Below are 26,165 nucleotides of genomic sequence, written 5' to 3'. Positions count from 1 at the left end.
CACCAAAGAATGTTGAAATCCAATCACTTTCAAAATGAACTTGTTACTAATCAGCTAATTTAAGTCATCTTTTGATCTGAATGATTGTGAAATGATATTAAGTAATAAGGAATGTTACATATTGCTCTTTCTTTTGCAGTGGAATCTGGTATGTGATGATGACTGGAAAACCCCCCTGACTACCTCCTTGTTTTTTGTGGGGGTGCTTATTGGATCCTTTATATCAGGACAGCTCTCAGACAGGTAAAGTACATACAGAAGGTTAGCCTTGTTGCTTCTAGAATTGTACAGCTTGACCTTACCCTTTAAAAAGAGGAGCGTAAGCTTTCCTTTCTGAGCATGTTTCAAGACTGATCTGTGCTCAACCAAAATGAGGGTGCTAAGTCATATACAGTGAGATTTTAAAAGGGGCCTAAGGGAGTTAGGTGCCCAATTCCCATGACTTTCATTGGGAACTGGGCACCTACTCAATTAGCTTCTTTGAAATTCCCAGCTCTGTTCTTCTATTTGTTCAGTCGGCACCTTTAGAATTAAAATCAATGATGCACTTCAAACTAGGAACTAATCTCTGCAAAGTGCACATGTATTTGCCTTGTACTCAGATGTGGTATTTGACCATTCGACAAAGGGTCAGTTGATGTTTCTTTATCCATGCTCTTCAAGTAGTTTCATCAAGAATAAAACATCTAACATCATAATGGAAGACCCAGTCTAGGAGCAGTGAGATGGCTTGAACTCAATTCACCATTTTTGTCAGTGTACTGAAGAGGGTTTGATGGAGACAAACTGAGCAGATCCAAAATGAATGATGGAGCCAACCCTAAATTACTGTAAATCATAACATGATTCATCAGGAGCAGATATATTTTTCATAGATCCATTCTTCAGATTAAAGACTAGAAGGGACCATTAGATAATCTGGCCTGACCTCCTGTGAATCACAGGCCATTGAAAACCACCCATTTAATCCTGTATTAAACCTAAAAGCTTGTTTGGTTAATGTCTTTCTTCCAGAAAGGCATCCAGTCTTGATTTGAAGACATCAAGAAGATATGGCGAATCCACCACTTTCTTTGTTAGTTTGCTCCAGTGGTTAATCAGCCTCACTGTTAAAAAAATATGTGCTTAATTTCTAATTTGAATTGGTCTGGCTTCAGCTTCCAGCTGTCAGTTCTTGTTATGCCTTTTTCTGCTAATGAGCCCTTTAGGACCTTTCTCACCATGAAGGTACGTAGACACTATAATCACATCACTCCTCTCAACTCTCCTCCCAAAGAGCTGCCATGGTGCCTTTGAGGATGAGCTCTCACTACCTAGAAAATGCCGCATGCAAGCTGGCATAAGATCTAGCCTCTGACAGACAACTCCTATCATATGTCTTCTTGTTGCAAAGGCGTCCTTAATTGAAAGTATGGGTGTGAAAGGTGGGTGTCTAGTACCTACTAACGAGATTGTTCTGGACACATGGGGCTTGTTAGCTGTGGTTGGCAGTCCACCTAGGAGAAGGGACTCCAATTTCAAACTAAGAACTTCTGGCCTGGACAGCTGGTTTGTAAAATTTGTGCCAATCACACATGCTCTATGGCAGGGGTTCTCAAACTGGGGGTCAGGACTCCTCAGGGGGTCGCAAGATTATTACATGGGGGGGTCGCGAGCTGTCAGCATCCACCCCAAACCCTGCTTTGCCTCCAGCATTTATAATGGCGTTAAATATATTAAGAAGTATATTTAATTTATAAGGGGGGTCGCACTCAGAGGCTTGCTGTGTGAAAGGGGTCACCAGTACAAAAGTTTGAGAACCACTGCTCTATGGGTCTTTGTCCTCGGGGAGTATATCAGTACAATGCTAGGGCATCCCCTGGAAGCAACATGTGACCGCTTCTCCTGAAGGCTGTGGAAAATGGGAAAAGGCTACCACATTCTGGGTGCATGTGGCTAAAGAAGTGAGCCCAAGACCTATGTTTGGCTTTCTTGAATGTGGGAGCAATGACTGGGAAATCAAGAGAAGTAGCCAAGATGCTGAAGAAAAGGGGAATGCACATTATCTGCATACAAGAGTAAAAATGGAAGGGGTTGAAATCCACTGATATTGGGGTGGGTTACAAGATAATGTATTATGACTCTGTAGCAAGGGGGAATGGAATAGGTATGATTATAGCAGTAATATTAAAGGATAGGGTATTGGACATCCAAAGTAAGAGTGACTGGCTGATGAAAGAATAGCACTGAGCAGAGAACAAATATTGAATGTTATATGCAGATATGCGCCACAGGTTGGTTGCATGATGGAGGAGGAGTAGTTCCAGATAGTGCTGGGCCAAGTGATAAGTGAAGTACCACAAGTTGAGAACACATGGGAGAATACAGTGAGGGCCACAGTGATTGTCACGGAGAATGAGGTTTTGGAACTAGAAATGAAGCTGGTGAAGATACCTTAGTGTTAGCCAGAGCCCACAGCTGGTTGTTGCCAGTACTTACTTTATAAAGAGGAGACATCACTTAATGACATACAAGTTCTTTGCCAAGAGGTCCCAGATAGATTACTTCCTGAGAAGAGGAAGAGACTAGAAAGTGATTCCAGGAGAGCAGATTGCAGAGCAACATACATGACGTGTAGTGGATTTCTGTGGGGGGAGGCTAGTGGGGGACAAAAGATGAATTACAGAACAAAGGATCAAGTGGTGGAAGCTCACAGATAGAGAAGTTAGTCTGAGATTTAAGGATGAGGTTCCGTAGAGATTGGACAACAACCAAACCAACACAACGACACCAATGAGGTTTGGGGAGGAAAATATCCAAACATATAAACACAAACTGCCTCTGGCCAAATGAAAGGATGGAAATTTTATGGCAAGGAGATGTGGTGATCTAGCGATGTGCCAGAGGTAGTAAAGGAGGAGGACCGGTTTAAGCAATGGCAGAAAGTAAGAACTGTGGAAAGTTGAGGAATATAAGCTGATGAACTAATGGTGAAAAGAGTAGTTGTGGAAGCTAAGGGTCAGTCATTTAAAGCCTTATGAACAGAACTACTAATGAAGGAAAGGGAAAAGGGAATATATAGTTTAGGCAAAGAAGCACAGAGGACTTGGGAGCTGTGAAGTGTGTAAAAGATGGAAGACTGCGAAATTATTAGGAGGTGTCAGCAGTTTTATGAGAAACTATTCAGTGAAGAGAATGCAAAGAAATCATTGAGCAACAACCTCTTAAGACAACATTCAAGATGACAAAACATGGCCAGGCAGTGGGACCAGACAGTGTAACAATTGAGGCATTTGAAGCATTAAGCCAGGAGGGGGTAGTGATGATGAGAATTTTTTTCAGCTCTTCCATAGTGGGAAAAATGTCTGAACAAGTGAATTAAGAGTACATTGGTCCCTATCTTCAAGGGTAAAGGTGATGTGCAAGAATGTAGTAAGTAACGACCCATTAAGTTAATGAGTCACACAATTAAATGGCTGGAAAGAATTATTGAGAAAAGTCTTTAGGAGGAGCTGGAGTATCAAGTAAGTGACAGCCGGTGCCAGGAAGGTCAACAATGGATAAAGTGTTTGCAACCCGAATGTTGCAGAAGAACAGGGAAAAACACAAGGAATTGCACTTTTGTGTTTTGTGGATTTGGAGAAGGCTAATGACAGCTCCTAGAGAATTGATATGGGGGTGACTGTGATCAATCAATCTGCTGAAGACATACGTTTTGGTCTGTCATGGACACGTATGAGTATAGCGCAACCGTAGTGAGAAGCAGCTGCAGTGAGTCATTCACTGTGAAGGGAGGTCTATATCAAGGATCAGCCTTAAGCCCATTCCTATTTGTGACTGTAATGGACACCTTGACGCAGGAGATTGGGCGACAGGGTCCATGGAGCATGCTTTTTGCTAGTGACATTATGTTGTGCTGTGAAGATAAATATGAACTGGAAAGCGACCTAGAACTAATGGAGGGCTGCATTAGAATAAAATGGCTTACAAGTCAGCCAACAAAAAACAGAATACATGTGATGCTTTGTCAAGAGGGACAATGAGAAGCCAGTAAAACTAGATGATGTGGTTAGATGTTTGGCTGCGTGTGTGTGTTCTCCCTGTGTGTTGCCCCAGCTCTGTGCAGACAGCTGGCAAAGCAGACCTCAAGCGAACTGCCCAATGACCACAAGATCCGTTAAGGTAAGAAGGCGTCAGGCCATGTTTATTGTCGATAAAGCATGGTAATAGCACCTGGCAGACTCTACGAGGATACTAAGACGTATATACCCGTGACAATGGGGACGCAGCTCAGTGAATGGTGGGACTTTCCATTCCCCCATTGGCTGGACAAAGATACTCCCTCTGAGATACATCTTTATACCCTGATACAAACAAGTTCCGTACAGCCTCTGACATAGTTAGTTACTGCCCCCTGATGTGGCTAGTTATTACCCATCACCTTGTACATGTTGGTTCGATTAAAACACTTCTATTACGTACTGTCATCCTGACCTTATCTTTTAGGAGGGGTCAGCGTGTTCCTGTTATCCTTGGGGAATGTTTTTGTACCATCTTTGATATCAGGACGTTCTGGTACCACTTGATATTGGGATGTGTTTGCGTGAGTACTCTGTGACTAGCACTTCTTAGGAATGTGTATTTCTACAATATCAGCCCTGTTCTTGCCAGATTCTGTGAGCAGGTCCTGCCTCATACCAGGCCTCTGATACAAGGGCTTATGTTTCAGGCTCTCTTCCTACTACAGATGGTATAGAGTTTAAAGTCTGCGCGGCAATTTAAATACCCCCATTCAGTGTTGAGCATTGGTGGGAATGTTAGGGGCTGCATGAAAAGCAGTTGGTGTAAATGGAAGGAAGTGATGGGAATTCTCTGAGATAAGAATATGCCAAAGAAACTAAAAAGCAAAGTGTATAAGGTCATGATTGGGCTAGCCATGACGTATGGCCGGTGAGGAAGAGGGAACTACTACTTCATACTGCTCAGGTGGGTCGCTGTGTAGGATGAGAGCTGATAGGTTATGCAATGAAATGGTATGAGCCATGATTCAGGTAGTCCCCATCACAGAAAAGCTGAGGGAGTATTGACTGAGATGGCTGGGTCATGTGAGACAATGAGATATGGGATATGTTGGCCAGAGAGTACAAGAAGTAGTAGTCACGGGGCAAAGTACCCAAGAAAGATCTAAAAAGGGTGGTTCGAAACACTGAAGGAAGACCTGAAAAACGTTGGTGTCAGCTTGGAAGATGCTTGCCAATAATGCTTGGGGAAGAAGAACAGGAGACACTGGCCCTGCTTGATGGAACAAGGTGAAAGTGAAGAAGAAGAAACAGATTGAGCTCTAAGTCTCTCACTGCATGGCATTTTCTCCAGCCCTCGAATAATTCTTGTGGCTCTTTTCTGTACCCTCACCAATTTTGCAACATTTTTCAAAATGTGGACCCCAGAATTGGACGCAGTTGTCTCAGTTCAGGGTTAGCTGCACCTCTGACTCCTCCTCCTGTGGTCTCTCTGGACTTTATGCCTCGAGTCTTCCATCTCTTTGGGGTGGAATCCTGCGATTCACCCACTCTTAGACCAGGATACTAGGCTACTGCCTGTGTACCATTTGTGATTGCTTAGCAGGCCTGACTGGGTTCAAGCTCTGTGAGTCTTCTCTTCAGAAGCTGTGACCAGTGGGTCAAAACAGCCTTTTCAAAATAAAGTATTGCGTAATCCAGACAGTAGGAACAAAGCATGACAAGTGCAAAGGTGGGTAACACAATAGTCTATATGCATAAATGACATACCTAAAGCCTACCTAGGCCTACCTTATCCAGACACCCCCAACTTTGGGAGCGAGGGGACAGTCTACATCCCTGGAGTCTGTCTCCCTCTCCCCTGTTCCTCAGAGTTTGCCCTGTTATCCACCCCAAAGTTCTTTGTCTTCCCCTGTGCCTTGAACCTGGTTAAATTGGCTTATGCAGCCCACCAGGAGGGTCAGGGATAGACTTCAAAGCAGCATTGTCCTTTAATTATCAGCAAATGCGGGGGGGTGGGGGGGTGGCGCATTTGGAAGTGTTTGTCCCCCATCCAGGCTACATGTAGCTTAAGCCATGCCATGCCCTTATAATCATATAACAAACAACACAATAAAAGTATCAGAGGGGTAGCCGTGTTAGTCTGAATCTGTAAAAAGCAACAGAGGGTCCTGTGGCACCTTTAAGACTAACATCTGAAGAAGTGAGGTTCTTACCCACGAAAGCTTATGCTCCCAATACTTCTGTTAGTCTTAAAGGTGCCACAGGACCCTCTGTTGCTTTTAACACAATAAAAGTCAACCAGAAGAACATAAAATATTATGGGCATCTTCCACATCCTTCATAGCACTATTCCAGTATTGGTCTCACCAGTGTCATACACAGTGGTAAAATCATCTCCTAACTCCTACTCACTATGCCCCTGTTTATGTATCCAAGCACCGTATTAGCCCTTTTTGCCACAGCATTGCATTGGGAGCTCATGTTGAGTTGCTTGTCCACTATGACCCCTTCTATGGAGCATCCTCAAGGATTTTATGTATCTGCTCAACTCTTGTACAAGGAATCACCTTCTTGGGATGACGAATGTGGGTTTGTAAAACTTGATGGAAGTTTTAATCCTAAAACCTCAAGTACTAAATTGCATTTAATCCCAAAGTAATCCGCTGACTCTTGCCTGAAGAGCAGAACTCGGTTAATTTAATATTTTAAAAAGGAGACATGATAATCACTAAAGCTTCCTGGCACCATTTTTGGAGTGGGAAACCTCTTTAAAAAAAAAAAAATCTTCAGCATGTAAATTTGCTTTCAGATACATTCAGTTCTGCCTTGCTGCTGTCAGGGCCCTGATAGGACTTTTTAGCAAAATTTTTGACAATAAAGAGTTGTATGTTCTAAGTTTCACCTGTGCTGTTGCAGAAACCACTCTCCACGTGAGAGAATATTGTAGCCACCCTTTATAATAAAAGCCCCTTAAACTCCACATACAGATCAATGTGTCCTTATGGATGAGGCAGGTATTCTGTGGAAAAATAGTACAGTCTTTAATGACATGAGTCTATATCATCATCCATATGCACATCGGGGCCGAATTAAGGTTGGAGAGGCAATCTTAATTCTGTCCTTTCCTAACTTTTGAGTGCTTGGCTTTGCAACCTTAACACAGCATGTGGAGGGGTTATGTGTCTTTAAATCCAGAGGTTAGCTTGCAGTTATATTTCCATAAGAAAAAGGAAAAGAAACGTAATATAGACAAGAAGTGGAGAAGAAGGAGGATGAAAGATGGAGAGAGGATTGTATAGTTAAATCATTGCTAGATTTCTACTACCTCGGTTTTATTGTTCTAGCAGAGTAAGCTGCTATGAGACTCGCTCTCCTGCATGTTGATTCTGCATCCGCTGAAGTCACGGGCAAAGCTCCCATTGACTTTAATGCAATGCAAGATTAGGCCTCTGATTAATTGTATATTTATCACACTTATTGGCACTCTGACTACCTTAGATAGATAAATGTCTTGCGTAACTGCAGCTGTTGTATTGCTGTTTCCAAATTGTGCACTCTTCTATACTTTTGGGAGCTGAACTATTTCTGCCAGTATGTGAAAATCAGAAGTGTTCTTCAAGAAGGACAATATATTAAGCCTTCTTTATACTACCTATTATTAAAGTTGTCCAACACATCCCATTTTAAGAAACCCTTTTTTCTGTTGCCTATAGTGTGACCAAACATATTGAGGGTTTGGGTTGAAATTTTCCATGCCAGGTGTCTGCCTCAGGCTGACTTTTCTTTATTAAAAAAACAAACAAAGAAAAAAAAACTTCAGACAGAATAGTTCAGTTGTTTCCAAGAATGAGACTAGGTCAAGGAGCTGGGAGGTGAAAGTCGGAGTGGCATGGAGACTAGGGTCAAGGAGTTGGGGTGGGAGGAGATTGGAACTTGGACAGTGAACCTGGAGGGGGAGTGTGGGACTAGGCTGAGAAGTCTAAGGAGTGGAGAGTGGGTCTGGGTAGACAATAGGGTGGTCAGGTGTCCGGTTTTTGACCTGCAAGTCTGGTCGAAAAGTGGACCTGACGGTGTCCGGTTGGATCTACTGACTGGACACCCAAAGTTCAGTTACTGAGGGTGGGGGAGGTGCCGAGTCATCACCTGTGCCAGCCGCTACTCAGCTGGGGCCACCTCTTATCTGCATTGGGTGGCTGCAACTCCCCGTGCTGGCTCCCCAGACGAGTCCCTCCCAACCCACGCAGGAGATTGGGGGCGGGGGGGACAGAGGGGAAAAGAGGAGTGAACGGGGGTGGGGCCTTGGGAAGAGGTGGGGAAGGGGAGGTTCCGGCACTCCTGCTGGAGTGTTTATTTTTTAAATATTACAAAGTTGGCAGCCCTCTCGTCGACAGGGAGAGTGGAATTGGGGCAAGGAGCCAAGGGTGGGGCAGAGGCAGATTGGCACAGGGACAAGTTGGAAATGATGTAATATTTGTGAAGCACTCAGATACGATAGGGAGGAAATTAATAAATTTGTCTTTGAACAAGGCCTAGAGCTGCATACTGAACAGTGAGGAGAAAATAAAATATTGAATAGCTTCTCATTAAGTGAGCAGTATCCGTCCTGTGTGCTGAATGAGGAATGGGATCTGGAAAAAATAGTATGTGATGATGTAATTAAAGGCTATCATAATGTATATGCACAAGGGGGCTGAATTGTATCTATGTCACAGAGATACTAACAACTCTTTAGGATGTCTGCTCTTCTGAATTATTTTTGTTAATGTCTTGAGTTCCAAAGAACCTCCATTTTTAATGCTCCTAAAAATGATGGACTAATAGAGCACTGCCAGTGTTGATAAACTATGTGGCTTTGAGTGGGATGTATGTGCTAGGTCTGTACTGCCTAGCCATGCACCTTGAAACTATTTTTATTCTGTATTTTTTTTAATATAACTTTCCTCTCTTTGTTTTTTCAAAAGGTTTGGCAGGAAGAGTATTCTCTTTGCAACCATGGCAGTGCAGACTGGCTTCAGTTTTGTGCAGATCTTCTCTACCAGCTGGGAGATGTTCACAGTGCTGTTTCTTATAGTTGGCATGGGACAGATCTCGAACTACGTGGTGGCCTTCATTCTGGGTATGAACATGTCTGTTACATTAAATGCTTGCTGAGTGTGCTGGTGAATGACTTAGGTTTTAATTCCAAGCAGATCGTTTGATAAGAGACTGTCACATTCTCCACTATGCATAATCCTCAATCTACTCTACTAGGATATTTTCTTGAAAAAATTAAGGAATCTCTGTAAACAAGCATGAACTATATGCTGAATGTACATTTTATTGTCTTAGACGAAAAGAGTATTTTAGAAGACTTTTAAATAATAATGAAAAACGTTTCTTTATGCCAAACCGTAAGCTACAGTGCCCAGTATGTTTATAAATTGAGGTGGAAAAGAAGGAATTCCCACTCCCCCTTTTTTTTTTTAAAGTACCTGCATTAGGACCCAATTCAGCAACTCACTTAGATGTATGCCTAAGTCCCATTGATTTCAGTGAGACTTCAGCATATGCTCAAAATGAAACATATGATTAACTGCTTAGCTAAGTCAGGGCCTTAACAAACTTCCATATTCGGAGAGCTACTCAAATGGTGAATTCAGAGAAGTTGCCAATAATTCAGGCGCAATAATGTTCTGCAGATAAAGGAATTTGAAAGTTTATTATACTTAAGTACCTTTCACTAGTTTTGTCAACTTCTCTCGATCTAGGTTGCGTGGAGTGCTGTGAACACAGTAGTTCATGCTTTGCTCATGGAAAAACGTACTCTGGCACAGTCAGGTCTGAAACCCTCGCCCTGAATTTTCCTCTCTCTCTAGGGAAAGAAACAGAGCTATGGAAATAGTTCAAGGCCTGTTATCCAAAGGAACAGCTCTCTGAAAAGCTGCGTCAACTCCCTCCCCACTCCACCCACCCACTTGCAGCAAACTTCTTTACTGCCTGTATTTCAGTCCCATGCCAAAGTTGTACCTGGTGTAAATCCATTGGCTTCAGTGAAATTGCACCTTCTTATGCCAGTGCTGGATTCCATTGATCATATTGCTTTAATAACTACAGTGTTGCAAATTAAAATGACCCTTCCATATGGCAAAACAAGGTAAAGTCTGACTAAGTGACCTTTCGCCAAAGGTTAAGTTACTGAAAGGACTGTAGATTTGCATGTATTCTTGACAGTGAGATCACATTAAATGTGTATAGTTCACTCACTGTGCCACCACTGGTTTTGGTTTTAAGCAGATGTTGATCAGACAGTTAAAACATTTAATAATTTTTCATTTTTAATCTCATTTGGTTTACAAACTTATTTTTCCTAAAACCAGAAGCATTGTAACCATATTATAGGTCTGTTACATGCCAGATTTTTCTTTTTCAATTAAAAATAGTTTACACCCAAGTTGTAATCCCCTGCAAACTGGATGGAAGCTGGAAAGGAAAATGCTGATACATCATGACCACGAATATTTCAAAAGAACGGACTTTTTTCACAGTGCATTTACTACAAAGTATGATTTCCAAATGAGATGATTTTCATAGTATTCATTCCAATGGTAGCCAATTAATTAATTTCATCATCCATTTATCATTGTTTTATTTAGTGTTATGGTCAACTCATATGCTATTGCATATATAATCAGTGCATGTTAAATAGATTTAAGTTGTAGAATTATAGAAGTGTAAGAGTTAATAAAAGGCCACGGTATAAATAATCCTTAAACACCCAAGAAAGCATGAATTTTTCTTTCAGCATATAGCTAATATGTCTTTGATAACAGGGTTACATCTGAATAATTACTTTAGTTATACTGTGGCTTTAAATACATACCACCTCATAGGAAAATAGCATCTGTAACGGGCAGTCCCTCAATAGGATACTAAGGTTGGGAGTATCTTGTAAAATGCTGATAACACAGGAAAAATGTACCCATTTCTATTCACTTGAGTCTGTGCTACTAGAACACCTGCCATCCCTCCAAGCAAATCTTAGTGGAGAGATTAAGGGTGGATTTATTTTGTAGAACTGCTTCCAGATGTGAAGGCTCACACTCAAGGGTTCAATCCACTAGAGAACAGTGTGATAGATACTTCAGATTTGCATGGTGTCCTCTCTAAGGGCTTGTTCCATAGCCTGCCAAAGTCAGTGGGCCCGAATTTAACTGACTGTGGAAAGTTATCTCCTAGGGACACTTTATTGAATATTCTCAAGCAAGCTCACTTGACTTAACCGAAAACTTAGTGGTTAAGGGACACGTGGAAGTAAAATATCTTGGTAGTGTGCTATCAACATTTTCATAATCAAGAGGGGAGGAGACAAATGAACTGTGTCCCATAGCAGAGCCTTCCCCTCGCCATGTGGCTAGCTAGCAAGTGATTTGTTCCGGAGGCCAGTTACTTTTTTTTTTTTTTTTTTTTTACAAAATCTCATTCACCTCTGTTGGGCACTTTCTCTCAACAACACAATGTGGCCTTAGACAAACCTATTTTGTGTCTCAAGTATCCATTTCTAAGGCATCTGTGTAGCACTGCTAGTAAAAGACGACCTTAAGTTGTGAGATTGACCTCCTAGTAGAGGTGCAGGGTGTGATGCTTCCTGAAGGTACCCGGGGTTGTGAGGCAGCTCGCTGCCACCTGCCCTTAGCATGAGGAAGCCTTGTCTGTGCCTGCCATGGGTCAGCTCCCCGACTCCAGTGGCCATGGGCAACATAAGCACTGTCCTCTGGCCTGGCAGGCCCCATGTTACTCTGCAGGTTAGCAATAGGCCCTCCCAGTATCTCCCTGGCATATCCAGCCCCTGGTCCACTCGGTATTGAGAGATTTGCTGCATCCAAAGAAATAGTGCAACCCAGTTTAGCAGTTCCCCCTCAGATCGCTGCTGTTCTTTACACACACCTCTTAGATATGTTTATAGTGAAATCAAGTACAAGTTTGTTTAACAAAGATTAGAGATTCAAAAAGTAGGAAATAGAAGTATTGGAAAGAAATGGTTACATATAAAAGAAAATTGTAACACACATTCTAGAGCCTAGACTCTATTAACAAAATACTCTCAAGTCTGGTAGAATATTGCTCACCCAAAATCCTTGCAGTGCTTTACAGCCAGGCTTGGCTGTGACCCTCCTTTCAGCTTGCCTCCCAGGTGAAGGATTTATGTTTCTTTGCCCCAAGATATACTCGTCCCATCCTTTTGCCTTTATTTATAAACAGGACACCCACTGCTGTGTGTTTCATCTTATAGATTTCCTTTCTTGTAGATTTTGCAATCTCTCATTTTACAACTGGCGAAGTATGCCTCATGCTGTATGCCTATTTGCATACAATACACCATACCCGTATAGTTAAAAATAGGTCTCTCTTACCTCCTGCCTGAAAGGAACATTCCAAGGTATGTCACCTTTTGGTGACCTGTCTTAAATCAAAGACCTTAAGAACATAATTTTCAGTATGGATACATGCCTCCTTAAATACTATCCGTACATATATTTCACAATGATTATGTCAGCTATAGCTCTCGGCAGAGACCTTACGTGCCACTCTTCAGAGAACTGTTATGTATATGTCTGACTCGGGGATCCCTATAAAACCCATGCCAGCCCCTTCTGCCCTCTGCCGATTTGCACAAAGAGGTCCCTGGGGGTCACAGGGAAAAATAAGTTGTGGAGAAGATCTAATTTCCTCTGCCTCATCTCCCTTCTTGGATCTACCTTCAACTCCTCAGAAGAAGAAGAATTCTTCAATACTTGCTAATAAGTATAAGTGGATTGTGCAGCTTTTCCTGAATCCAATGAGGAAATAAATCAGCTGAAAGAGAAAAAAAATTACAGGCTCTCATTCTTATAATTTGACTTTAATGGTATGTTTTTTTGGGAGGAATGCTGTTGAGTGAAGGTTTCTGCCTCTCTCAAGGAAAGTTTGCCTGATGGGAGGCTTGAATGGGTTTTCCATTGTTTGGGAAAGAACAAAGTACAATATTTGAGAAATCCAAACTGAAGGCCAAATTTTGGTCCAATTGTTGCTGTTAGCAGAATTTCCATTCTTAAATGAGATCAGGATTTGGTTCTACACGCTTAACTTAGTACACGGTTTGATCAAATAAATTAACCTAACGATTTGACAAAAGCTTAGCCGAGGTTTTAGTGTTGTGCATTAACAAAGCAAATAGGTCAATCAGATGAGTTATTGTACTTCTAGCAGAGTATCAGGATAAGTTAAGTATTTAGGATGAACGGGCAGTTAAATCATGGATTTTTGAAAGCACTGGGCAGTGTTTTTACGCCACATTGAATTAGGCTACATGGTTATAGGATGTAACTGGTAATCATTTGGATTCCGTCTGCTTTATCACATGTAGGTTAGAGCAATGTGCTGTACTGGTATGTAAGAATGTGCTGTCTCATTAATGATAAGAGAAAGGGAAAATGTAAGAGAAATACACACCAGCTAGAAAGGAGGAAGATGTAAGAAGCAAGAGTCAGCTGTCATATAACTATTCTAGGGCTGCAAGCCATCTAGCAGAAAAATATGGTGGGAAAAATGTTATAAAAGGGTGATCATAGAATATCAGGGTTGGAAGGGACCTTAGGAGGTCATCTAGTCCAACCCAGTGCTCAAAGCAGGACCAATCCCCAGGCAGATTTTTGCCCCAGATCCCTAAATGGCCCCCTCAGTGATTGAACTCACAACCCTGGGTTTAGCAGGCCAATGCTCAAACCACTGAGCTATCCCCCTTCCCCCCCAAAAAACCTTGAAAGGTCATTGAGTCCAGTCCCCTGCTTTCACAGCAGGACTAAGTACTGTCCCTGACAGATTTTTTTTGCCCAAGATCACTAAATGGCCCCTTCAAGGATTGAACTCACAACCCTTTAGCAGGCCAATGCTCAAACCACAGAGCTATCCCTCCCCTTACCCAATGATCCAACAGTGAAAAGTTTTAGTCATGACCAGGCAGTTGTAACCAGAGTGGTTTTAGGAACCCTTATTTTGGGGGAATGTATCTGGTTGAAAAACAAACTGGGCCTTCTTGGTCAAAGCCTGGTGTTTGAAATAGGAATGTCTTTTAAAAAAATGTTTCTATGTTAAACTGAGATGCCATTTTGACACTAGCATCTTGATAATTTAAGTTAAAACCACATACTAACAGCTAATCCTATTCTTTTCCACCCCTGTGAAACACTAACGGGGAAACATTACTTTTAAATGTTCCAAAACACAATGTAAAATCAGTACTATGCAAGGGGGCATGGCAGTGTCTCAGCATGGCTAATGGGTGTCACAACCATGAGCAGCATGGTGCTGATAAGTAAGTCAGGCCATCAGCAGAGATACAGTTTATCCCCATCCAAGCCCTGGTTGTTATCAGTCTCTTTCAGATGAGGTTGTTTGAAGTTGGAGGGGCTGTGCCAGGCCTTTGATCTAAGTTCATGGATCATTACTGAGCTGTACAACAGCACTGACAGGTTTCTGAGCTAGTAAAGTTGCTATTAAAAAGATTGTCTTTTGCTCAGTGGGCTAAGTCAATGCCACTTGCTGAACTGAAAATCCTTTTAGAAAAATGTGTTGGGTCTCTTTTTAACCTACAACACTGTGGATTAATTTGGAGACATGGTGATTAACGGGAGCTGTATTTGTTCTCTAGTGATAACTATTCCTACATAAATCCCATCTACTAGGCTTTGTGAGTTTGGTGCTGATTAGATAACCTTAAATGGTTATTAACTATATAACCTCTCAGCATGTAAGCTGGGTAATTGGCTTCCAAACTCACAATGTACCTGTTTGTGTTCTCCTCAGTATTTCATGTACTGGTTAACCTTCAAGACAGCAACCTAGTTCTGGGAAGATAATTAGAATGTTATGTCTGGTCTTACTGTTTAATCCATACTGTTTCTAAACTCTCTCTGTGCATGTGCATTTGTGTTTGAAGTTAGCATCTGTTGTTAGGAGACAGGGTTGTGTCTCCTAAAATAGTTTTAGATCAATGTTCTTTTAGCTGTACGTAGTTTTTTGCTGCTTAAAAATTATCTATTTTACTGTCTCTATTGAATCCTGGTTGGATTCACTTCCACCACGACAGATGATGATCAGTGTGTGAGAAGTGATTTAAGTGACTTGGGTGATGGAAGTGCACTAGGTGTCCATGTGAGCCATGGGAATGTTGCTACGTTTCTTATAGCATGTTGAAGGTTTCTTTTAATACTGTAAAGGTGACCTGCCTCTGTTGCAAGGCAGATACACTAGCTTCAAGAAGCAACTATATTAAATGACTGTGATGTTGAGTTGGAGCCTCATTAAATATTATGCATTTTCCAGCTCCTTAAGAAATCACTAGTTTCTCAAGAAAATCTGATTATGAAAAATTAATATGGAGTTCTGTATTAGAATTTGTTTACAGGCTTGCTGCCTCTGAAGCTTTCATCCCAGGATGATTGGCAGGGGTGAGGGAGAGGCTGCCTCAGATAGGACTATAGAGCAAAAGGTTTCCTCTTGTTTTGTGTTCATTAGAGACCTTGCTAGAAGTTGAGCTCCTAGAGAGGAAGAGTGACCCACAGATGTGTAAGGCAGCCATTTGAAGCTCAGTACCCTACAACCTAGCCACAGTGACTAAATAGTCATATTGTTTTGTAAAGTGTGCACCTTTCCAAGAATCTCTCCTTTCATTTGCCATCTAAAATCAAATTGTATGACTAGAAATCAACCATTAAATATTAACTTTCCTGCTCATAACTTAGACACTATCAAAGAACGGCCTGAAAAAACAGCTGGTTCATCCAATGTGTTCCTTTGCATTTCGCAGGACTACTCTTTGCATTAGTGCAGTGGTTCCCAAACTTGTTCCGCCGCTTGTGCAGGGAAAGCCCCTGGCGGGCCCGGCCGGTTTGTTTACCTGCCGTGTCCACAGGTTTGGCCGATCGCGGCTCCCAGTGGCCGCGATTTACTGCTCCAGGCCAATGGGAGCTGCTGGAAGCGGCGCCGGCCGAGGGGCTTTCCCTGCACAGGCGGCAGAACAAGTTTGGGAACCACTGCATTAGTGGGAATAATTTCTTTTTGAACTTATGTTTCATTTCTGCAGTTTTGTCCTTCAGCCGTCTACCTGGAAAGTCTTTTCTACAAGAACTTTTTCTTTCCTTCCTTAGCTTCAGGCATCTTTTACTTTCCATGGTTACCAGATTTTTTGTGGTCAAGTTATGTGACTATAAAAATACACTACATTTGTACAGTATCAGAAGGGTAGCTGTGTTAGTCTGGATCTGTAAAAGCAGCAAAGAGTCCTGTGGCACCTTATAGACTAACAGACGTATAGGAGCATGAGCTTTCGTGGGTGAATACTCACTTCGTCGGATGCATGTGAGGGGTTAATATTTAATGGTTGATTTCTAGTCATACAATTTCTAGTCATCCGACGAAGTGGGTATTCACCCACGAAAGCTCATGCTCCTATACGTCTGTTAGTCTATAAGGTGCTTTTGCTGCTTTTACATTTGTACAGGCACTTTGGTAATGTCCTGAAATTGCTCTCTTTTGGTGGGAAAGGAATATAAATGTACTTGAGAGACTTAATCTTATGTTAGATCTTATTTTTGAATTGTCGCAAATCCTAAAGTTCTAGGCATTTTTAACAAAATGTTTAAACCCCATAATTCATTGTTTTTTTTTTTTTTTTTTTTTAAATACTGAACTTCTCATAAAGACACAAAACAAACAACAACAACCAGGGGAGAATATTATAACTTTGCTCTTTTTAAAAAACAAAAACATGAAAGGTGGAGTTGGAGGAGAGATCCTTTTTGAAATTGCTTAATGGGGAATTATTCATGAGCTGCTTGCTCAGGTTAGTCAGTCTCATAAATAAATGCAGCTCATAAATAGACCTTGTGCATTTCTACCACAATAGCTTTTAGGCAATATTACAATGCACTTTTATGAACTATATAACTCATATGTACCCCCCTAAACTCCCTTACACCTTTGTATCTGTCTGCTTGATGTCGTTAATTGAGTCCACATCATATTCAGTGAGTAAAGGAGTCTAATGCCCCTAATGGATAGGAAATTTCTGTAGTCCGGTAACTGAGGATCATGTGAGAGATGGGATAGAATTGTTATGCACAGACTTTCTTAAGAGAAGGCTAGGCATTTTATTGGAAAAAGAACAGGTAACTGAAGGCTTACATTGTTCCTCTCTCTAAAGGACTAAGTATCACATTGGCACAACGTGTGTGCTGAATGAGCCAGCTGTCAAAAATTTGCTTTGATTTAGGGATGCATGGTTATTTGAACTGTAACTCTATTACAAGATATTATCCTTATTATTGATGTCCTTCAATTTATGATCATGTTATTGTCTTCATATTGCAGTCCTTCTCTTTCAAAGCGAAATTATAGATTGATCCAACCTCAGTACAAACTTGCAGTCCTTTACCTGGGAGACTCTATGTCAGTTTGTCCATTAATTTAAATCCACAGACCTGCTTCTCTTCAGGATCTTTCAAAGCTGGATTATATGATAACTCTTAAATTGGAAGATCATTAAACAGGGAAACAGATTCACTCCTAGTAGGACACTCAGTGAAGGTTGCCGAAAGCTGGTTTTTGTTATAAGTGATCTATATTAAGCTCCAAAGCAGACACAATCTATCCTAGACAAGGCATTGTGAAAAATGAATAAAAACAACAAAATTCTGCCCAGATTCCTGGCTAAAGTTAATTTTATTTTTTGCTACTTATTATATTAATTGTATAGGCCCTTAACAGTACTGCTAATCACTGAACTAGTCTGAACTGCGAGAGTATTTCTCCACCCTTTTCCTTATGCAATATCTCAGTTGTATTTTATCTTGGATAACCACTTCCATCATCTTGTGGAGTGCCTCAAAATGATGATAGTATGACATTCCAGCACTGCATCTTCATGACTCACCAGTGTTATTGATGCAATGTGTCAGCACAGCCCTGGTGCAATGATGGGGTGTTGCAACACATCCCCCTTTCCGACCCCATAAAAAATTTGCCTTTGGAGCTGCTGGGAAGAGGTGGGGTTTTCTTCTTCTGCCATTTCCTTCTTTCCATTGCATTTTCCAGCACTTTACAAGGACAGAGAGAGGCACGCTCTATTTGAGTTTATTTGCTCAGTTCTCACCGAGTTGCTCCATGTGGCCAGACATAAATGCTTTTACTCTACATTGAAAGTCACTGCTGAAGTTGCTAGAGGGATGTTACGCGATCACAGATTAGCGGGAAAGCGATCTGCATGTTGGCAATAGGAGGTGATGTGTCCACATGACAATCTGTTTATTGAAACGTGGTCCATGGTATAAGAAAGTGGAGACTCTCCTGTCTTGAGAAAGGATGCAAAGAATATGAATAAGTGGGAAATGATTAATAATAAAGTGACCCAGGAATTGGAACTAAATCTAGTGTTGTTTTAATATTATTAAAGAAACAATGTCAGGTTAAGTATCAGGGGGTAGCTGTGTTAGTCTGTATCCACAAAAACAACAAGGAGTCCGGTGGCACCTTAAAGACTGAGGGCTGGTCCACACTAACCCCCCAGTTCGAACTAAGATACGCAACTTCAGCTACGTGAATAACGTAGCTGAAGTCGAAGTACCTTAGTTCGAACTACAAAATACTTACCGCGGGTCCACACGCGGCAGGCAGGCTCCCCCGTTGACTCCGCGTACTCCTCTCGCAGAGCAGGAGTACCGGTGTCGACGGGCGAGCACTTCCGGGATCGATTTTATCGCGTCTAGACAAGACGCGATAAATTGATCCCAGAAGATCGATTGCTTACCGCCGAACCCAGAGGTAAGTATAGACGTACCCTAACAGATTTACCCAAATAAATCTGTTAGTCTTTAAGGTGCCACCGGCCTCCTTGTCGTTAATGTCAGGTTAAAAACTTCCAGGGTATTTTACTAATAGCACATTAGGTATTAAAACTGAAAATGTTGTAAACATTTTTAATTTTTCATCATTTTATGCTGTCTATTCTTTCTGAACATCAGTGGGCATGGGGGATGAAAACACTGGGTAGTTTGTTTAAATTTCAGGTTGTTATGCACTAACATAATATTTTTGTCTGGGCTACAAAAGCATCCAGGGAATATTTAAATCTAAAAAATGCTGTTTTCTGAGTTGTTTGTTTTAATTTCATGGAAACAACTTCTTGCAAACCATAAATTACCTTAGTCTGGGCCAGTCCAGTGGCTCTGAGGAGGTGGCTTTGCTTTGTGTAGCTGGATCATTGCAGCCTTTAAACTAGCCGAAGTGACTAGCTGGGGATTCCCCTGTAGAATCCCTGGGTGCCATGCAGCCAACGTAGGGGATGTGCTGGGGTTGGAGTGAGTGTGGCTGAAACGCGCTGTGCTCAGGCGATCCTCAGATGCTACAAATCCTCCTGAGGCTGTTCAGGCTATTGTAATTTAGATCAGCCCTGAGGCTGCTCTGATTTGTGCTGAGGGTGCCCTGGAGATAAGGGAGAGAGAATAAAGGTGGCGTAAAGTCATCTTCATTCCCCTTTTGGGTCCTACGCCAAATGTAGCTCAGCCAGACTTGAGAGCTAGGATCTGTGTGTGTCCCCTTATAACTGCTTAGAGGGGCTGGACAGTGAGGTAACTAAATTTACTAGCATAATATTTAGGTAAGTCAAAATCAGTGAGGATTGTAAGCAACTCCAGAGGATCCAACAATATGTAGTAACCGGGCAACACCATGGAAGACTGATTTCAGTGCAAGCACGTGCAAAGTGTTCAGCCCAGTATGTGGTAACCTAAGCCATATGTACCTGCGCTCAGGTTCCAGATTAGTTATAGCTTCTGTAGGGAACACTGAGACACCTCAAACTGAACAGGTTAAAGGATCTTTCTCCATCATGCTATCAACAAGGCGAATCTACCATTGTGGTGTTTCAGAGAAAAATACTGATACTATGCCATTATATGTAGGTGGTGTATCCTCCTCAAGAACAGTGCATTCAATCTAATTAATGTAATTTTAAGGACCTAGGAAAACTCAAAGTTTGAGAAGGGTCATGGAAATGATTGGAGGCTTATAGGGACTTCCAAACAAGGCGAGATTGAAAGACTAGGAATACTTATTTTGGAGAAGTATGGTAGGAAATATAGGCAAAGACTTTCAGAGACAAGTGTCTGAAGTTAGGGTCCCAAGCACTTATTTAGACACCCAAAGAAGTGGCACTCAGCAAATTCCATTGAAGTTAATGTGAACTATTAGGTGTTTGGCATTTTAAAAACCAGGCCAGTGAAGGCCTCAAATGTCCCTGTTTATCCTTTCCGGGGACACGAGGGCACTCAAAATTTATTGTAATAGAAGACTGCTTTATGCAGTTGGTGAACCTGTGGAACGTGCCACTGCAGGGAAGAACTGAAGCAAACGGTTTAGCAAGATTTTCAAAAATCTGTTGTATGTTCGTGTGAATAACAGCATCTGCGGTTTTGTGTCTGAAATGTAAATTCTTGGAGTGAGCGAGAGATTCGCTGCCCTCGTCTTCAGGTGCTATTGTAGAGGACTAGGGGCAGCGGCTCTATGCCTTCCTCTGAAGCATCTGCCATTGACCACTGTTGGAAACAGGGCACTGGACATGTGGCCCCGTCAACTAATATGGCAGTTTTTTAATCCTGATCTATTTGGAGTGAGCCATGTTTCAGTATAAACTTCCTTTATGTTCTGTTCCCAAATTACTTAAAAACTGCTGGGAGAGATGAACAAGAAGGCTTGATTAAAAGGACACTGTCAGCTGTTTTTTTCTCTCTTAACTCCCCAGTCTTTGCAATGGCAGAAACGTAAGTCTCCTCCTACTTTTGCCCTGTCCGTTGAGCAAGTATTGATGCTAGCAATGCAGAAATTCAGAGGGGTGCTGAAACAAAGCTCTAAAAAAGGGGCCCATTTATTTTGTTGTCTTTGCGACATCATAGAAGTTATGAGGAAGATGTCTAGTGTTGAAAATAGCTGTGTATTACTTGAAATCTGCTTTTGCAGAACCAGCAGGGGGCACTGAAAGAGGTGGTTCCCACACAGATGGTGGCTGGCCTTGCAATTACTCATTAATGGCTTGGCAACTTTGAAATCTCTTATACGATTAAAATCTGGAAGACTGTCCCACCAGATTATCTTCATGTTAAGGTTGGTCTTATTTTGGGCCAGAACTCCTTGACAGTGTCCCTTTAAGTATAACAAGGGAAATGATTCCATTTTAAAGATTGTTTTAGCTGTTTTTTGTAAATGCGATAAAATATTTAGACGTGGTTTTTACAAAAAGAGTTAAAATGCTAATACAAACTCCCTTGTTTTGAACAGGCACAGAAATTCTTGGCAAATCAGTTCGTATTATATTCTCTACATTAGGAGTTTGCATATTTTTTGCAATTGGCTACATGTTGCTGCCACTATTTGCTTACTTCATCAGAGACTGGCGGATGCTGCTTCTGGCTCTTACTGTACCTGGGGTGCTCTGCGTTCCACTGTGGTGGTGAGTTTAATTGTCTTGCAAGGTGTTCGGCTTCAGAAAGTCCCATCTGTAGCTGGTAACCTCCAGTTTAAATTGTGAAACAACCAGTTGGATTATAATTGCTGTGGATTTTTTTTCCCTTCACGTTTTGGTATTGTGCGTGCCAAGTGAAGGGATTTGCCTTGAAGACAAAACATTTTCAGCCAGTTTTAAGATAACTTAACTTATCTGTGTGCTGAACCCTGCTGACACTGCTAGAGTCCATCTTATGCTGGCTTTCCAGTGCTGTTTGGAAATTCTTTCCAGACTATCGGACTCTTAACCTCAAACTCTCTTTATAACCTTTTTGTTATCTCCTTTATTATTGCTGGATGAGTTGTACTATACAAACTTTCCCTTCCAACTTTTCTTCCTTCCCTTTTTTTAGAAGCCTATTTTCTATGTGGATGCAACTGTTGGAATGCAACAAAAATCTTCCTTATTGAAATGCTACCCAGAAACTGTGTGCTTTGCTACACACAATATTTGTGTCTGAGAGGGCTGGATAAGGGTAAGAGACTGGAGCAGGGAGGATGTTTAAAACTTGTCTATGACATTGTGACTGTGATGAACATCTTGTACTCCTGCTCGGCCTTCTGGCTCAGATCATATGTCATTTAGCTTAATACATCTTCCTTTGGGGGGATTCTACCCTGCCCTTAAAAGAGGAGAAACTCTATGGTCTAATAAATCTCCTTGATCTTTAATTACTCTGATCTTTTTCATAACTCACTTTTAGTCTCATCACCTCTGGGCACAGTGTTGAGTCATTAAAAACAAAGAAAGTGTGGTGGAGTAGGGAAGCCAGCAACTAACTGTTTGGCCCAGCAGGCTCGCTGGAATCCAGGGTTCTAGCTTCGCGCCAGATCCTGCAACTTGTACCATATGCCTGGACGCTGCCGTCAGTAGGCCTTTGTAGAGTGCACCTCTGTTAAGCAGCTTGCAAGATTGGGGCCTAAACACAAGTAATTTACTTTAATATGATCATTTTAGTGACTTATGTCATGTCTTGGGTGCAGTGCCTCTCGTACATCAGATTCCCCACTAGAGGGAGATGCTAGTGGCATATGGGGGTGAGTTGAGGGAAAAAAGTCTCAGCCCTAACATTTTGGTGCTCAGTTTTCTTCTCTCCTCCCCCGCTTCCCCCTCCCCCCCCCGGGTAAAGTTTGGTCACAGTTTGGGGGGTTTCACAGAGCAAGGTATTTTATTCCTCTAATGTGGCCTTGGAAAAGAAGTCAAAATCCAAAAAATTAATGATGGATTAACCCAATAGACCATAACAGATCCTCTGTCAGCAGTTCTGAAAGCTAAGCTTATTTGCTGTCTGGATGGTATCTGCGCCAAATGCCATATAACTCTTCCAAGAGTGGCTGTGCGGATTGATTGGCTGTAACAGTTCACAGCTCCTTTGTCATCATAGTTATGTTACTTTTGGAATGTGAGGTCAGCCATACAGCAGGAAACCACCCTGATAAACCAGGCATCTCATGTGCATCTTTGCTAATCCATGCAGCATTAACAAATTCAGAGCAATCCAAGGTTAGTTTATCCTAAAAACAACATATCAGAATCCCTTTATCTGTCTGTGATGCCTTTTCTTTGCAAAGATCTACTTCACTACTGAAGTAAAACCATAGCATGCCGCTGCTAGGATGAAATATGGTTTTGTGTATTTTAAAATTATTTGGGGAAACCAGTCCTGTACAGTAAATAACTTTCCAACCATAACTCCCATTAAAAACAAACAAAATGTTTACGTGCCTAGGTTAAGGGATGAGGCTGAATTTTAGTCTAAAGGAAATGGAAAATGTGCCGTTATAAAGATGTGTCGCTACCGCCTTCTCCTAACCCCCGATGCCAGCTGAGTGAAGGGAGTTCTGACGGGCTTACCCAGGTCCTTGCATATGTGGGTTACAGTGGCACGGTCACCAAAACAAAATTCTGTGCCACCATCAGGTGCATGATAATTTAGCATGCGTTGTGGAAGCTGCACTGAAGACGAGAGAGCACACTAAACAACAAAGTGTATACAAACACAGCCCCAGGGACAGCTCGCTGGGTCAGTATTGGTCAGTAGCTTGTCCAGGGAGGGATTTACATGAGCACCATGACCTCTTGCAGGTTCATTTGGCTGGTTGAGCAGAACTCGATGGCTTCTTTGGCTCCACCCTGTTTTTTTTTCTCAGCCAATTGGATGCCTCATCCTGTAAGGGGCTATGCCAGCCTATCTGGCCTTTAGAGACTGGGGATGCCATCTTGAAGCTGACCTGACTTCTTGGGACTTGGAGATCTATGGCTCTGAGTGCCTTATACCTTTCAAAATATTTGTACAAATTTAAAGTGGGGGAGAATCTTACAATCCTTTGGAAAAGGTTTCCACTTAGATCAATGGGAACCATCATATGCATTTCTCAGCTGTTGCCACTGTGGGTCCTTCCCTCTTTCCTCCCCACTTTTCTTCTCCCTGCTCCTTTCTCCCTTCCCTTGCTACTAACACCATGCACCAGCCTCTTTCCCATTAAACCCTGGCTGGCTGAGCACACAGCCAAGTTGGAACTGGCATGTGTCGGATTTCTGGATCTCCCAGCAAGGGAGTGAGCATCTGTGAAGACCTAAAACAGCCTCTGTAGCAGGGCCTGCTTTAAAGGTAAGTTTTCTTTTCTTGGTTGTGGCAGTCAGGTGAGCCGTTTGTCCAGTAATGTGACTGACGGGTTAGGAATCTGACTGGCTGCCCCAGGTTTGCATGTGTGGAGCTCTGTATTGAGCAGGGGTGGATGTAGCCTTTCGAGCACTATGCTAAACTCTTCTTAGGGTTGGTTTTGGGTTGTAGCCAAGGGGTGCAGCAATCACCCGCTGCAGCACCCTCTGCCTCAGCACCGCAACCCTAGTCCTGGCATGGCATGGAGGCCACAGGGGTGGAGCTAAAGAGAAAACCTGCCCTCCTGTCCCGCAGGGCTGGGCCCGGCTCCCTGCTCTGGGCGTTGCGACGTGGCGCATAGCATCACAGCACCAGTCAGGTTTGGCGCCCTCGGTTTCATTATATTTGTGGTGCAGTTGAATCCATGGACTCGCGCTAAAGCCTCTCCTGGTATTGGATCACAGGGGGTGAGGAGCATCTGGTCCCTATGTGACAGGCAGCTCCATCACAAATACCTACTTAACAGGGCTTTGATGGAAATGCAGACAAGCCACTAGCTGTCTCTAGGTCTAGCACGCTTACCCAGACCCTTACTTTTTTTTACTTTTCTCTGTTTTTCCAGTTGGGAGGATGTCCGCAATAGGCTTTGACAGTGACAGTTTACCAGACATAAAGAGATTCTCCTTGCTTTTTGTTTCTCTTTGCATGCAGTTGTCATGCTGGATTTTGAAAACATCACCCTAATGGATTTCACGTGGCTAACCTTAACCCTGACCATTCCAGGCTCCGCTCCTTGGTTTTTTGTTTCGTTTTTTGGTCTCTCCTTTGCACTCATCTCCCCCCCCCCCCAATTCCTTTTTAAACTGACCCCAATTTAAACAAACTTTGCCTCACTCACCCATGGATGGTTATGCACTCCCAGTGTGAAAAGTAAACAATACAGAGACAAGATGGGAAAGCCTGATGTTTTTGATTGGCCCTGTAGGCAGATTAGAGGAGGGATGCTATGCTTGCCCTTTCTCTGCATCTGTGGAGTGAGTGCACTCATTTCCTGATAGAGGTGAGACATGTGAGGTGTCTCCCTCTCCCTCCAAAACGTACATGTTCTCTTCAAAAAGTTACATGAAATTGTTCCTTCTTTTCACGCTGGTCTTAACCAGGAAGCTCCTCTCTTGTTCTTCTGAAGCAGCCTATTTATGATACATAAAGACCTCAAAAAGAACAATGTCTTTATCACACTGTTAAGTAAAGCAAATAGACTTGTATCCTACACAGTGCGAAATACCATTCAGCTCCATCTTTCTGCTCTTTGAATTTGGCTGAAAACATGAAATAAAACCCCTTTAAAAACGTTTTTCAGTGCCTGCTTGCTATCACCAGACTAGAGAGTTGGTCAGAAATTTGATTCCTCTCCAGAATGACATTTTAAATAATGCTTCTATTTAACTTGAAATGCTTTAGAATCCTTGGCTTCAATCCGGCGTTGCTTGCTTTTCCTCTGCGACACGCAGCTTCATTTTGTTAGTGGGAGTAATGGAGGAAAAGTAGGTATTTGAACATAGAAGTCCAATTGGAAAAGCTGACTGTCGCTAGAGCATAAATCCTATGAGAGCTATGGTGGCTCACTGAGCTGTTTCACTGGCCTCTTGCTGCTGTAGACCTAGATTCAAAGCCCTGTCTTGGGGTACCAGTGAAGTTGTGTTTGGCGGCTGTTCTTCCTAGTTTTTGTTTGTCTGCATTGCAAAACATCCATACGGATTGCCCTGACTCTCATCCTCCACTTCAGGGTCTGGGACTGGAGAGGCAAAGAGATGGTAGGTGGGGATTGAGGTGCATTGGCAGAGGTATGTAAGGGAAGTTTGCACAGTGCCTGCCAGTGGCTCTTATGAACCCATGTATTTACTTAATAACTTTTATACAGTGAAATAAGAACTATCCTGTCAAAAGCTTAGTAAGATAAATACTCCAAAGGGGTTCCAAGTATCCCTTG

The 26,165-nt window shown here is 42.3% G+C and overlaps 1 protein-coding gene across 1 annotated transcript in view; it reads left to right on the top strand.

The window, feature by feature from the left end:
• Positions 1–91: 91 nt before the first annotated feature.
• The window catches only part of LOC112116053 (solute carrier family 22 member 4-like), a 44,221-nt gene continuing 18,147 nt past the window's right edge, over positions 92–26,165 (top strand). Inside the window, exons 1-3 of the mRNA XM_024213332.3 lie at positions 92–243; positions 8,963–9,117; positions 21,348–21,519. Coding sequence (XP_024069100.1) covers positions 92–243; positions 8,963–9,117; positions 21,348–21,519 — 479 coding nt within the window. The remainder of the gene's footprint in view (positions 244–8,962; positions 9,118–21,347; positions 21,520–26,165) is intronic.

Source organism: Terrapene carolina, unplaced genomic scaffold (assembly GCF_002925995.2).
Source record: "Terrapene carolina triunguis isolate 2854851 unplaced genomic scaffold, T_m_triunguis-2.0 Scaffold629, whole genome shotgun sequence".
NCBI classification, from domain to species: domain Eukaryota; kingdom Metazoa; phylum Chordata; order Testudines; family Emydidae; genus Terrapene; species Terrapene triunguis.
Note: the sequence above shows the minus strand (reverse complement) of the source record. Positions and strands in the feature narration are given on the sequence as shown.